The sequence below is a fragment of the Bos indicus genome, chromosome 27, assembly GCF_029378745.1.
Source record: "Bos indicus isolate NIAB-ARS_2022 breed Sahiwal x Tharparkar chromosome 27, NIAB-ARS_B.indTharparkar_mat_pri_1.0, whole genome shotgun sequence".
NCBI classification, from domain to species: domain Eukaryota; kingdom Metazoa; phylum Chordata; class Mammalia; order Artiodactyla; family Bovidae; genus Bos; species Bos indicus.
Window position 1 is genome coordinate 26,552,732 of NC_091786.1, and position 14,905 is coordinate 26,567,636.

General features: G+C 46.3%; 1 protein-coding gene across 5 annotated transcripts in view; it reads left to right on the forward strand.

Annotated features, from left to right (window-relative positions):
• The first annotated feature begins 1,666 nt into the window (after window positions 1-1,666).
• The window catches only part of RBPMS (RNA binding protein, mRNA processing factor), a 202,743-nt gene continuing 189,504 nt past the window's right edge, over window positions 1,667-14,905 (forward strand). For 2 of the 5 annotated variants that reach the window (XM_019953433.2, XM_019953432.2), the window contains exon 1: window positions 1,673-2,236. In XM_019953433.2, coding sequence (XP_019808992.1) covers window positions 2,171-2,236 — 66 coding nt within the window. In that variant the 5' untranslated portion in view covers window positions 1,673-2,170. Of the gene's footprint in view, window positions 2,237-14,905 lie in introns of all 5 variants that reach the window. The other 3 variants (XM_019953434.2, XM_070781332.1, XM_019953431.2) reach the window with 3 other exon arrangements.

Below are 14,905 nucleotides of genomic sequence, written 5' to 3' on the forward strand. Positions count from 1 at the left end.
TCTAATTTAATATGTAAATCCAAATATCACTCCTGCTTTTTTTTTTTTTTTCCTTTTCAAAATGCTCTCAAAGCAAATTATTTGTTTCGGTTTCTACGTTGAACCAGGACCTGCTGTTCTGGTGATGTTGCCGCGGAGCTGTTTGGGGTATCTTGTCTCCAGGGCACCACTTTAAATTCCCTAAAAGCAGAAGCCTTATCTTCAACTCCGTCGCCACCCTCATCTCATTCCCAGGAGCACTTAAACCAGTCCAGGGTGAAGAATGTCTAGTGGGGGAGGAGGGCGGGGGCAGAAGGGGGAGGGGAGGAGATTGAAGCAAGCCAATACATAATTAGAAATTGTGATCTTCGCTGGGGCTGGAAGGGCTTGCTGCGCGAAATCCCGGGAGTGAGAAATGAAGGAGAATCTACCTATGTTTAGAGTTTTAAATTATGTGTTTGTAGAAATGGCAACCCACTCCAGTATTCTTGTCTGGAGAATCCCAGGGACGGGGGAGCCTGGTGGGCTGCCGTCTATGGGGTCACACAGAGTTGGACACGACTGAAGTGACTTACCAGCAGCAGCAGTCACTCAGTTTGAAAGCTTAAATGATACAATATTGGAAAAGTTCTCGGTGGCGCAGGAAAAGTGGAAATTAACCATGTCAGCTTCCAAGTATAGCCAACAACTGGGTCCGAATGGGTGCCAGCTGCTATAGTTTTATCTATCAATTTACAATCTCTTCTAATAACAAACTCCTGGGAGAGGAATAGACCTACTTCTATTTCACAGAGGAGGAAGCAGAAACCAGGCAGTTCGGCGTGTGGGGAGCCAACAGGCATAGTACGCTGACCTCCCAGTATGCTGAGTCTCCCTTCTTTCAGCGGCTTTTACCCTCTGAAGATCATCTGTCTTGGCCTCCAGGTCGGCTGGCAGTGAGAAATGTTCCCTTAGCCAACAAATATTTATTGAGTGCCTACGATATACCAGGTAGCGTTTTCAAACTGCCATAGGATTCAAAAGACAAACAGGGCCCGGTCTTGTCTTCCAAGAAGGATCTCCCGAAAGGGTGAGAGAGGCAGCCAGGTAAACAATTCCAGGACAGTCTGATAAGGGCCGTAGAGGAGTCCGAGCAAGGGTGGCCGGAGAAGTTTCGGAGGACCCGGCGTGGAGGTGGGGTTTGAAGATGCGCCCTGAAAACGCCGGCCCGGCCCGGGCTGCCCCCGGACGTCACCCCAGTTCCCGCATCCTGTCATTACCAGCTGCCCACTAGGTACTGAAGAGGAGGGGCAGGGATTGGGGAACGAATCCCTCGTGAAGAGCGAGCAAGCAAACAAAAGTAACACATCGCACTTCCCGGTCGCCGGAGCCCCGCTCCAAGCTGCGCGCACCGCCCGGCGGCCTCCAGGTGCCAGGCGGACCCAGCCTTTTGCCCTCCCCCTCGGCCCTCGCCCTCCGACCTACCGCGGAGTCGGGGGCCGGGGTCCGCCGCTTCCGCCCGCCGCCCGCCGCCCCTCCCCAGCGCGCGCCATCCGGCCGCGCGGCCGCAGCCCTCGGCGCGGCCCCTCCTCCCGCGGGGGGCTCTGCCGTCCCTCGTCCCGTCCCTCCGGGCTCCAGCCGGCAGCCCACGTCCAGGGAGGGCGGAGAGAGGAGGAGGGGCGGGGAGGGAGGAGAGAGCGGGGGGAGGGAGGCAGGCAGGCGAGAGAAGGGGAGCTGCTTGGAGCCCGGACTTCCCAGAGCCAGCCAGGAGCGCGCACTCGGCGGCTCTCCGGGTCCCGGCCGCGCCCCGCCGTCCCGCACCTCCCTCCTCCTCTCGGGGTACCCCTCGCCCCCTCCCTCCAGCAGTTGCTACGCCCGCGCCAGCGGCCGCCCCCCAGCCCCTCTCGGCCACATCCCCAACTCTGCGGACTCACTCCCGGGACGCGCGTCCTCGCCCCATCCTTTCTTCCTTCCTGCCTTCCCTCGCGCCCGCCCGCCCTCTCCAGGTCTCCCTAGCGGGTCGCGATTGTCTCCGTCCCCTCCGCGCTGCGCCGGCGCCTCGCCCTGCCCCGTCTCCCCCTCGCACTTCCTGAGTCGCCGGCCGCCGCTGCCCCGACTCCAGCCCGCGGCGCCCGGGGAAGGGAGAAGTGGGCGAGCGCGCCCTCGCCCAGCCCCGCGCCCTAGCCCTGCCCGGCGAGGGAGGACCGGGAAGATGAACAACGGCAGCAAAGCCGAGAAGGAGAACACCCCGAACGAGGCCAACCTTCAGGAGGAAGAGGTACGGAACGGCTCGGTGCCGGGGCGGGGACGACCTGGGACGGCGGCCGCGGGCTCTGCCCAGAGTGTGGGTGGGTGGCCGGCCGGCCGGCGGGGCGCGGGTCCCGGGGCGCCGGGCTGCGCTGGGGAAGGGGCACCGAGGGTTTGGGAATCGCCCTGGCGTGGAGACGCAGCCCCAGACTGCGGCCACGGGATGAGGGTGTATCATCGGAGAGTGTGTTTTGGTGGGTCCACGCGCGTCTGCGTGCCTGAAAATTGCGTAACTTTGAGGACTTTCCCGAGACCTCTGTAAGTATAATGGTCAGCTTTGTTTGCCCCGGATTTTAAAAGCGGAATCGAGAGCTGAGTCCTGGGTGACCTCAGATGATTGGGACCCGGAGGGTTAGCACTTAAGTTCTGCGTCTGGGGCTGGAAGTTGTGGGGTGTGTGTTTGTGTGGTTTAGGGAAAAAACTCGGGGAAAGTTCTCATGAAAAGACACCTTCCATTCCCTGCCCCCCCAACCCCCACAATATCTATGCGAAAAGTTCTCGGTGAAATATCTTTCCCAGCTAAGGCGTTTTGGATTAATAGATAACTCATCAGCCGCATTCTTCTCTGATGAGTCAAAGACCCCGAACCTGGCTGATTAGTTTTTGTAAATTTAGGGGCGTTGCGGTTGTGGGGCGCAGCATGCTGGAGTTTCCGACTTTGCAACTCGCGAAGTGTTGATCCAGACTATTTTAATAGGACTTTGACGTCTGAGCGTAAATTTTATGTGGTGCGTCCCTAACAACGGTAAAAATGCTGCGGCTGCAGAGCGTTCCTTTGGTAGAAACAAAACTCAGTACATGTAGGGGGCGGGGAACTCTGAACAATCGTTTCAGAATTTTGTCGTTGGGATATTTGCGTTATCTTGTTAAATGCGCTCTGTTCTTGTTCGTGCGTTATCTAGAACCCAGTAAACACTGTTTTCCGCCTACCTTTTGAAAAGCCCAGGAAATTGACTTCTGAAACATTCCAAAAGGAACTTTAGAGTGTATGTAGATGCAAGAAAGTATGCAGTCTAGATAAAAGTGTTCTTACAGAAAGGTGAACTGATTCCTAAGCGGTTAGGGTGTTCAGATGATTATGGAAATACTATTCCATGTAAACTAAAATTCTGATTGTGAAACCCAAGGTTGCGGAGGACTTAATACATTTAAGCCCTCAGCACTTGTAAAATGGGAACTATTTAAAGGGGGAAGACAGAGGAGCGCTCCAAGACCAAGCCAAACATTATGCAAAATAACAAGATTTTACTCAACACAGATGTTTGTGGGTGCAACCCAGGTGAAATGCTGTTGAGCCTGAAGTTGCCGTCTCATCTGAGCAAATCGCCTTTATTATTATAAACTGTTCTGAAAAGCATTGTTTTTACATGCTGGTTTTTTAAATTGCAAGTGATGGAATAGTACTGACATTCCTTCTCTCTCAAAAAGGTGGAGACTTGAATTGCAAGTTCCGCTTTTTTTCTTGAACCTCACTGTCTGCTTTCCTATTTTATTTTCCCTACCACTGAAATAATCTTTAAAAATGTAGCTTTTTTTTTTTTTGAGAATGCTGGAGTATTTTATTTTTTATAATTAATAAAAAATGTAGCTTTTGTAAGGAATTGCAATGGCTTCAGAAGCCTTTCTGTTTCACTTAGATTGGCGATCTGTTGACTTCTAAGGGTAAGACTGTATTACATGAAACCATCTTTCTTCACCTGAAAGAGAAACTTGTAAAAGTTCATTAGGGTAAACCAAAAACTTTTTTTTTTTTTCCTGCACACCATAAACTGTTTGATAGAATTAAGCAGAGAAAACTCAGGTTTTTCTTTTTTGACCTAGCTCAGCTTAACTGCCTGCAGCACTGGCCTGTTCGCCCAAACCCTGGGTGTCTTTATGTGCGAGGCTGTGTACCAGTAAAATCACAGGTGATTCCAATACAATCTCTGTCTCTTAACCTGTCCTGTTGCCTTAAGTCTTTCTTAATGGCCCGTGGTTCCAGAAAGTATCTGTCTTTTTAGCTAGATACTTGTTATTTTAAAAATAAGGGGACAGATTAAAAAATCTTAGAACCCAAGCTGTACAAGAGATGGAGTAGACAAAACAGATACACCGTGAAGGGAGAGGTTTTATGATGTTAAAAATTTGGTAAAAGAAGTTGGCCTCAATAATCTAGGTAATTTTGCCCTAATTCCCTGTTTGGGGTTTATGTTTTGTTTGTGAAAAACTCCTTTTTTCCCCAACCCTGAAAGCCACAAGTAAAACACATGTGTTTGAGTCCCATTAATGTGCTCAGCAGTATACAAAACCACCCGAATGGTCCTTTCCCTTGCCCACCCAGGAATCAGCAGTTTGTCCTCAAACACATTGGAAAGCCACGCAGTGGAGGATTCCAGTAAATGTATATATACATAATGACTGTTTTTTAACTTCTGGTAGCCATTGAGCTGATGAGGAGGAGTAAGTCCAGTCATCTTTGAGGGAAAATAGTTCATTTCCTAGATCATCAGGGTTATTTAGACTTTCTCTATCAACAAAATCCAGGTCCACCCCCCCCCCCACGCCCAATTTAAGCGTGTTCCTTTATCTTCTGGTACATTTCAGCGCCCACCTCCTGGTTTGAGGGCTTCTGAAGCTCACTCTGAAACAATGATGCTGAAACACTTCCTTTAGTTCCATTTCTATAGAAGGAACAGTCTTGAGACCTAGGAGCATTTCTGCAGCTTTTGAAGTAAGGTTGGAAGTTTTTGAGACTTTGGGCAGGATAAACTCTTCTGCTTTGGGTAATATTTAAAACTTTGAGGAAAAATAATTTTAAGATTTGGCTAGCCAATAGTGCAAGAGAGGATACATCTGGCTTTCTGGCTTCTAGTGTGCTGTACATGCGTATTCCTATGCAACTTGTCCCGGTAAAGAAGAACCGGTTGTCAAAATCTTTGGCATCTGAGATTTACAAGGCTTCTGTATACATTTGTGTAGGGCGGACAAGACTGGGTGACTGAATAACAGGGCAGTAGAGCTTTTCTTCCATAGCTTTACAGTTAATAAAAAATTCCTCATTCGAATTTACCTCTACTTTTGGACTAGACATTCTTCTCTTCAAATACTTCACACTTGACAAGTTTCAGTACTGTTAATATGTGAGAGACATAATTTTTTGGCTTGAAGTTCTGTATATTGAAACAGTCTTGTAGTAGATATTATTTTTGATCCCTGTATTTTCAAAATGGAAATCAGATAAATGGTCTTATTTTTACTTTTATGGTATGCCGTTGGACACTTTTCAGGCTGATTACGAATCATTTCTAAAAGGTGTGTTATTACGTCGAAGCACTGGTGTGTGTTTTCTCCTTAAATTGCTGTGAACATTCTTTAAAACAAAACTTGGCCTTGTTGGAATATTGATCAAAAAGATGTTTGGCAGATGGTGGTCCGAAATCACAAAGTCAAGTGTTGAGAAGTTTAATACAGATCTTTACCTCGCATTCTACATTTTAAAGTGCTTCGTAATTTTTCCCAAATAACTGGGGTCATGAAGAAAATTGTTTCTGATATAATTGGCACAGAGAAATGTGTGGTGGTTTGATGCGTCAACCTCAGGTTTTCATTGAGCATTAAGATTAATCAGTATTTTGACCTGGGGAAAATTACCGAATGGTTTTGTACAGTTTTACCAAGTTTGGAGTTTGTTACTCCAAATCAAATCAAATACAGTAAACTTACATTTCAGTCATAAATAGGATTCGGTGACAGCGTTTTGGATGAAAATGTGATGATTTCATAGTAAAGTGATGCTGCAAGACCACTGCCAATATGGCATGCCCTTAGTTTTCCAGAAGTGGTTTTAAAATTTCCATGATAAACCCTGACCCTCACATGCAGTCATCTGTTTCTAAGGGCATTTGTGTGTTTAATGCTCTCATTGGAGATGCTTTCATGTAAATTTTGCAGGTTCATCTTAATTTTCCACTTTGAGGATAGAACTGTGACGTTGGTGATGGGGCAATAAAATGGGAATTCTTGGGCACTGCAATGAGGGCATGAATTACTGCGGCTTTCAGAAGGACTTTGGCACTCTATGTCAAATTTTCAAGCCCTTTTATTCCGTGCTTTTATTTTTAGAAATTTACCCCAAGGAAATAAGCATGCACAAAGATTTATTTGTAGGATGAATATTGGTTACTTATGACAGACATATATAGAATCTGTGAATTTTCACTAACAAGGAAATTGCTAAGTAAATCGTTGTATAATTTTTCAAAGAGAATATTATGTGGCCATTAAAAGCCACATTTTAAAAGAATGTACCTAAGTGTATTTACCTTTTTGGGGGGGAGTGGCTTAAAACATTTATTCTCTCAGTTCTGGAGGCTAGAAATCTGGAATCAGTATTTACCTCTCTGAATGCTGTAGTAGAGAATCCGACTTAATCTTCCAGTGTCTGCATTTTAATTGAGTTAATTCACATGACATTACATGAAAAAAGTAAAAATGAAAGTTTGCTATTACGTGATGCCAATTTTTAAAAATAATTGAATATGAATACAGACAATGTGGTGGATTACAGGTCTTTGTATTTACCTTGTGATGCTTTTCTGGGTTCTCTGAATTTTCTGTAATGAACATAGGCACAGAAGCAGTTCTAGGTCTTTGCTTAGAAGATTTCATTAAATACCCTTGCAGTATCTGTAGGTGTCACAAAACCATTGTGCCAGCCACGTTGCATTTTGCTCGCAAGCCTTGCCCCAGGAATCAGGCCTCCATTCCTCATAGCATGTTTATCTCACTCATTTCCCTGTCCAGTCTGTTCCTAGTGATCTTACTTAGCCTGCTCTCCTCGTTCTGACGTTCTTCCTCAATCCATCCACACATATGCTGCCAGATGCTCTGGTGCCCAACTCCGTCAGCACTTGGTGAAGTTTAAATATGACCTTCAAGATTGCTCTTGGTGCTCCGTAATATTCTGTACACCATTTATTTCAACCAGTTTCCCCCTCTCGGGCGAGCTTGAGCTGCTTTCTAGGCAAAAGCCAAGGTTCAGCTTGCATTTTGCAAGATCCCATCACCTGAATGTCTTATCCCAAAGAGATGACTTTCCTCAGATTTCCAGAAGTTATATTCTTCTATCAGCATTTAACTCCTGGATCATTATCTTTAAAAAAAAAAAAAAGCTGTGCCATCTTACCAGAGTATTTCTAATCCCCAGCATGTCCCCAGGTAAGTACCACCCACACATGCTTACACCTGTGTGTGCACATATAATCCCTGATGAGCAACTTATGAACGTAGGAAATATCCTTACTGGTAGGAGTGGTGGCCATGACCTTGAATAGGTAAGCTCTCAAAAAGCAGCCACTTAACTTCATGTGCAATTTAGAGCCTGTGATGGATGGACCGCCCCCCCCCCCCCCCCCTCCGAAGTGACCTCCCCCACGTGTCACCTGCAGCCTCCCTTTGAGCCCAGAGGCCAGTGTGCCGGGTCCATCTAACAGTGTGGGCCCCTCATCTCCAGGTGCAGCTGGGGCTTCACTGTTAGAATGTGGCGTCTGCTGTGGGATCCGTTCTGACCTTTTGGACCAGGGCTGCTGGGAGCTCCGGTTCGATGCGAGAGGAACCTTCCCAAATGAGCTTGCTCTGTGTGACCTGTGTGACTGCCACTTTGGAATGTTTGTGTTCCTTTTCATTTGGCACCTTAGTGTCTGCCCTGGGGTAGGGGAAACGGAATGCAAATGGTCCTCTTGAACAGTGCTTGCTTTGGTGAAAGGAAAAATTTAGGAAGGAATGAAGAGAATGAACCTTAGTAAAAGCTGGGGCAGAAGTGGCAGCCTGGCTCTGTGGGGCTTGAGGCCAGCTGGGACCAGGCCTTTAAAGAGATGCTCTGTTGATTGGAGAGTGTCATCGGGGATGACCTTGTCTGCCTTGTGGGGATAACTTGGGTGTGATTGCACCGACTCACGTCCCTCCCTTTAAGTGTGTGGGGAGGATATTGCAGGCCACTTCAGTGCATTGTGTGTGTTGGGGGGCAAGTGGGGAGTGCCTGACTGCAGAGTTGATCAGAGCAGAGTTGCCTAGTTTGTGGCCTGGTATCTTTGCTGGGCGTCCCAGGTGGCTCAGTGGTAAAGAATCTGCCTGCCAATGCAGGAGACTCTGGTTCGATCAGGAAGATCCCCTGGCGAAGGAAGTGGCAACTCACTCCAGTATTCTTGTCTGGGAAATCCCATGAGCCTGGCGGGCTACAGTCCATGGGGACGCAGAGTCAGACACGACTCAGCGACTGAGCACGCACGCACGTCTTTGCTGAGTGCAGAAAAAAGAAAATTCTGAACTACTTGATCCTGGGAAATTTTCAGAGATCTTTTTAGCCATTCACCCAGGTAAGAATTATTAACTTTTGAGTATTTACTCTGTGCCGAGTACTGGCCAAGCACTTTTATATGCGTCTTCTGACTCATCCCCACAATGAGCTAATGTAGGGATCAGGGCAATGACGAAACTCATCATATGGGGAGGTGACTGACATCCTGAGTGACTTGGGACCTTGAAGGTTCTGAGGAAGCCAAGATCTGGGACAAAGCTCCGACTCTTAAGTTGCTCCTAGGTTTAGTGGAGAGGGCCTTGTGTGCACAGGTACCGTCTAGCACTGTGTTCAGTTAAGTGAGGCTGTAGTTTGAGCTGGAAACCGGTCAACACTCTTAAGGAGGGAGAGGGTCATGGAGCTATATCAAAGGAAACTTTTTTTTTTAAAAAAAGAGGTGATACTGGAATATTTTTTTTTCCAGGTGAGGGAAGGATTGAGGCATTAGGGGAAAGATGGTCCAGTCAAAGGGATCGGGCCTTCTATGAAGATACAGAGGCTTAAGAGGTAAAACAAGCAGGGGAGAAAGGGGAAGTACAGATGATTGGGGTGGGAGAGGGATGGAGGAGTCCCTTCCGCTCCAGGGACCAGCATGCTTCCTGTGAGGGGAGCGGACTTCTGTGCAAGGGGGACGTGGCATCCTGGGATGTTCATTGAGGAAGTGGATGCATTAGGTTTCAAGGCTAACGCTGCAGGAATCCTGCTCTCAAAATAAGACAGTGGCTGCTGGTGGTGACTGAGCCTGGCAGGGGCAGGAGAGGTGTTCACGGGCTGCAGTAACTGTCAGATGCTCCAGAGAGGAGACTGGTAGCTCCATTCATGGAGCCTCTTGGATTTCTCTTTCGGATGATTAGCTGCATAGTGGTTGTATTTGTAGAAGCCAGAAAATTTACCTTGAAAGGGGAAGAAAAGGCTACTGGGAGGTGAAGAGGTTGGATTTGAGATGCAGAGGTCTGCTCTTGCAAAGAAATTTTCACAACAATTCAAGGTTATGTGGGACTTCCCTGGTGGCTCAGGGGTAATGAATCTGCCTGCAGTGCAGGAGACATGGGTTCAGTCCCTGGATCAGGGAGATCCCCTGGAGGAGGGCATGGCAACCCACTCCAGTATTCTTGCCTGGAGAATCCCATGGACAGAGGAGCCTGGCAGGCTACAGTCCATGCATGGAGTTGCAAGAGAGACATAGGGACTCAACAACAACAAATAAGATTATGTAGCTGGTCATCGAAAAGGTGGGTGATTATGAACTGAGTGCCCCAGAAAATTGGAGAGGGTGTAGGACCCCAGTTCCTAGGAAACCTTGCAAGGGTAGGTAGCAGAAGATGGACAATTGACTTAAAATTTGAAGCTTTTTTTTTTTTTTTTTTAAAGGCATGGTGGGGGGGCAGGGTGAGGGAGAGAGCTGGACATTCTCAGAAAAAGTTAAAGCAATATTTTAAATGCACTCTCAATTTAGGAACACGAAAATGTATTGCATATAATCTGCCTAGTTATACTAGTGTTCAAGATACTTAACCATTTGAAAGGCTGATTTGGAGGAGCCTAAGAAATCTAGGTATATATAGTGTATATTATATCCTTTTATTTTTCCTTTCATCAGCAGTCTTTGAACATTGTTTTCCTCTAAAATTTGCAGTTCATGCTTAGACTTTTACTTAAACTTTTCTTTTCCCAAACCTTTACCTAGAAGGGACATAAAATTTGCAAATGGGTTTGGAAGGTAAAGATGGAAGGCCTGAAGAGTATTTTTATAAGAAAATCCCAAGTTGCTTTGTTCTTTTTCATTTCATAAGGGTTGGGGGAGTTAGAATGAGTCTTTGGCTAGAGCCCAAAGTCGTCTCTTCTGTGGGTTATATTTTCAATTTATTCATTTCGTTTGCTGCTTTTTTTCTGCTCACAGCGAAGTGTCAGCTTGTGAATAAAGAAATGCGGTCCAGGAATTTAAGAATAAACAATTGTGTTTCTCATAGGTTTTAACCCTACTGCAACCATTCTGATGCACATTATGTAGAATACGGGAGTTAAGAAAAGGAAATGGCAGTAATAAATGCCAATCACACCAAGGAAGATGGTTCCAAATTCCAGGCTGTAATACAGTATTGTTACACAAATTTAAAACGCTGAGGGGTTGCTGACAGCATAGCTTAGTTCGGTCACCCCCTTCAGACTTTGCAAACATACAAAGAAATTTAGGCATCTCAGAATCATAGTGCATCTCATGAGCCCACAAAAAGAAGTTAGAGACTAATTTCTACTTTCAGTTAATCTTTATTTCTCATGAGTATTTTTTTCTCTTAAACATTCTTTGCTCTTCCTAAATTCTTATGTCACCAGGTAGATATGCTGGCAGGTGGCCAACTTTAAGAAATCCTAGAGATTAAAAAAAAAATTTTTTTCCCCTCAGATCCCCAGGATCCTGTTTTATGAACATTTATTTTTCTGATGCCCACCTGTAGGATGGATAGTTTTGGCCTCATGAGAGAAGGGATGGCTCAGAAAGTGCTATCTTATTACAGAAGTACCAGAATTTCCTTTGTGCTCAGAGAAGTGCTACAAAAGTGTAATTACTTTACCCAGCATGTGTGATTTGCAGGCCTGAAAATGTGCGAGTTTCCAGAAGCATTTGTTTTTATATACAGTATCCCTCTAAGCCGGCAGGATGTGTTTTGGGCCAAGGAGGGGACACACACAGCCCTCTCCACTGTGACACACACTCACTCACGCTTCCCGTCCTGTCCTGTGCCTTCGGTGGGATGCTGGGTGACGAGAGAGTGAAAATGTCGGTAATTGCTTCTCTGGGCCTTGCTTATCCTGAGAAGAAACACAAGCTGTCCTGGAGTCCAGTCAGCCTCCCCTCTGCCAGATCAGTGTGTCCTGAGTCTGCCTTCTCTCCTCTCTACCCTTCTAAGCCTGTTTCTTTTTTTTCTAGGAACTCCAAGCATTTTCCCAGCAGTGACCAAAACAACAAAAAAGGTCAGAGCCAGTGCTGAGACCATTTTTGTTGCAAACATTATTTTTTAGTCTTCAGAGGTATAAAAAAATTGGAGGGATAATTGAAGATGAGGTGCGTGGCCCCCCGTTTAATCAAACTTATAAAAGCTTTTATGGATTCTTGGCACATTGATTCACTAAGCATCTGTGGACTAATGTCTCTTAAGCACTGCACTTTGAAATTTTTTCTTCTGGAGTATAGTTGTTTAACGGTGTTTCACGTGATTCAGTTATCCATATACATGCATCTACTGTTTCAAATTGTTTTCCCATTTAGGTTATTACAGAGTATTGAGCAGGGTTCCCTGTGGTATACAGTAGGTCCTTGCTGGTTAAGTATTTTAAATGTAGCAGTGCGTACACTAAGTGTGTACTTTAGCCAGTGTGCACTTTAACACAATGAGGTGTTCTCATGTTTAGGGATGAGGAAACCAAGGCTCTGAGAGATTAAGTAATTTAAAGTTTTATTTGTAAGTGGTGCTAGGAGCTGAAAATCTCTATAGTGGTATGTGGGGTTCATGTAATCGGGGCCTGCTGGTCTCCCTGACCTCATCCACCAGGAGTCACAGCTTCATTCATTATGCTTCAGCTGCTGGGCCTTACTTAAGTCTCTCCAACATGCCAAGCCTGTTGCTGCCTCAGGGCCTTTGTATGTGCTGTCCTCTCCTTTCCGCCTGGGAAACCATACACCCAGGCATGAGGCAGCCTTGTCCTTCTCATTCATTCAGATCTCACTTCAGATGTTACTCAGAGGGACCTTTGACCTCCAAGTTCAAAGGAGCCCCAAGTTCCCAACCACTGTCAGCTTCCTCTTATTTTCCCCACAGGACTTCTTTCTCACTGATGTTACCTTGTGTACTTGCCTTGTACTCCTGGAATGTGACTCTGGTCTCGTTTAAGGCAGTAATTCCAGCGCCTGGAACGATGAGTGGACCTGCCCAATGCATTTGTTGTTTGTTAAATGACTGGAATACAAACCCACTTGTCAAATTCTGAGGCCTGTACAATACATTCCATCATCCTAAACCTTTTCCAGCAGTTTTTCAGTTCAGTCACTCATTCGTGTCCGATTCTTTGCGACCACATGGACTGCAGCATGCCAGGCTTCCCTGTCCATCACCAACTCCCAGAGCTTGCTCAAACTCATGTCCATCGAGTCGGTGATGCCATCCAACCAACTCATCCTCTGTTGTCCCTTTCTCCTCCTGCCGTCAATCTTTCCCAGATTTTCAACATTTCCCAGCAGTTTTTAGATTAAATCTTAACGTTGCCTTTAAGATGATCACTTCTGGATTCCCATTTAATTACATCAGAAAGGACAATTAGCACATGCTTTTAAGCCAGAAATTTTGGATGGGAAGTGATGAGTCCCGTGGAGATGAAGAGGGTGGGAGAGAAAAGCTGATTTTCACATGTAAAGATCTGCTTCCCCTTGTCCAGTAAAAATGGAAACCGAGTACAATTTCCACAGAAGCAGGAGTGAAGTGTGGGCCGCCCAGATGGTGATAAGTTGAGTGGAGCAGGGTGACTTGGATTCCTGCTTTGCAGATGTGCTGTTGGTTTGCAAAGAGTTAATGTTAACAGCCCAGGTGGAATTGATTTGGAAATAGACACACAGGCCTTTGATTCAGTCTAGCCTCCAGCTCAGTGTGCTTTCTTCGCTTTGCAAAGTGAGAAGGCAAGCGATGCAGGACGCTGTGGGCTTTAGCTGGCCCTGTCGAGCCCGTGAGCACCTGTGCAGTAGCCCCAAGGCCGCCGCTAATCTGAGCCCTGCGAACCCTTAGGGAGGCACCTCACAGCCACTGGTCAGCCTCACAGACTCAGGAGTTGCTTTTATTCCCTGTAAAACACAACAGATAACAGGTTAGGATGAAAGAAATCTAAGTCATCCTTACTTTGGTCATCGGATTGTCTGTTAATCGAGCCCACGAAGGCACTCATGAAAGGCACTCAGGCCATTGGCATATTCTTGTTTATGGCCTTCAGGTCTAATACTTAAACCTAAACAGACTTTTTATTTTTCTTTTTGGCCACCTGTGCGGCAGGTGGGATCTTAGTTCCCCAACCAGGGATCGAACTTGTGTCCCCTGAAGTGGAAGCATGGCGTCTTAACCACTGGACCACAGCGGAATTCCAAGAGCAAACTTTTTAAACTTTGCCGTCGTCCAGTGTCTGATAGTCTTGGAACCAGTGGTATATAATCTTTTTATTAGTTGGTTCTTGACCAAATAAATCATCAGTACTCTTTAAGATCCCCTGGAGAAGGGAATGACAACCCACTCCAGTATTTTTGCCTGGAGAATCCCATGGACAGAGGAGCCTGGAGAGTCGCAAAGAGTGGGACACGACTGAGTGACTAACATACACGTTAAAAAAAAATTATTACACCTTTTTTCCCTTTTGTAAGGGACCTAGGACAAGTCACTTAAGTATCTTGTTTCCCTAACTAAAATATAGAGATGGAGAGTCAATGCTTGCTATGCATTCAAAGAACTGTAAGTTTTTCTATTTCATCCCACTTTTCATCTCCTCTGTGTGATGCCAAGTGCTGTGGTGGCCCGCCAGCCCAGATACATCCGGGGTGGAGGGGGAGAGACTGGGAGGAAAGGTTTTAAGCCTGAGATTGTTTTGTTTTTGTTTTTCGCTAAGCAAATCAGTGCCTCTTCTGGAGAACTGGGTGGGAGTTTCTGGGTGTGAGCTAACGGCAGGAAATGACCCTCTCTAAACAAAAGGACTCTTTAAGGCCCATCCTGAGTCTTTGTGTTTCTCGAGGAGGGGTTATGCAGAAAACCAGAGCTAGGAAATTAATCTCTGCTTTTAGCCTTTCTAAGGGGGGGAGGGGAGAAAGAAGATTCCTTCCCTGCTCACCCTTCTAAACGTCCAAGGGGCCCGCCAGTACCCACTGTGAATGCAGAGAGGTTTAAGAGCAAGGCAGGTCTTTGGGCCACTGTGCCTTCATGCGTACAACATGCAAAGAAACACCAGGTTGGGTAGAATTACACCTACTGTGACCTTCAGTTTTAACCTTGGCTTTCAGCTGCTGCTTGAAAAAACCCATCACCAGCAAAATGCAGAATGGGGAAAGGAGAAGAAAGGAATATTTTGTATGATCTATTAGTTGGGGTGCTAAGTAATGTGAACGTCGCTCAGTTGTGTCCGACTCTGTGCGAGTCCGTGGATAGTCCATGGAATTCTCCAGGCTAGCATACTGGAGTGGGTAGCCTTTCCCTTCTCGAGGGGATCTTCCCAACCCAGGGATTGAACCCAGGTCTCTGGCATTGCAGGCAGATTCATTAGCAGCTGAGCCACCCCCAT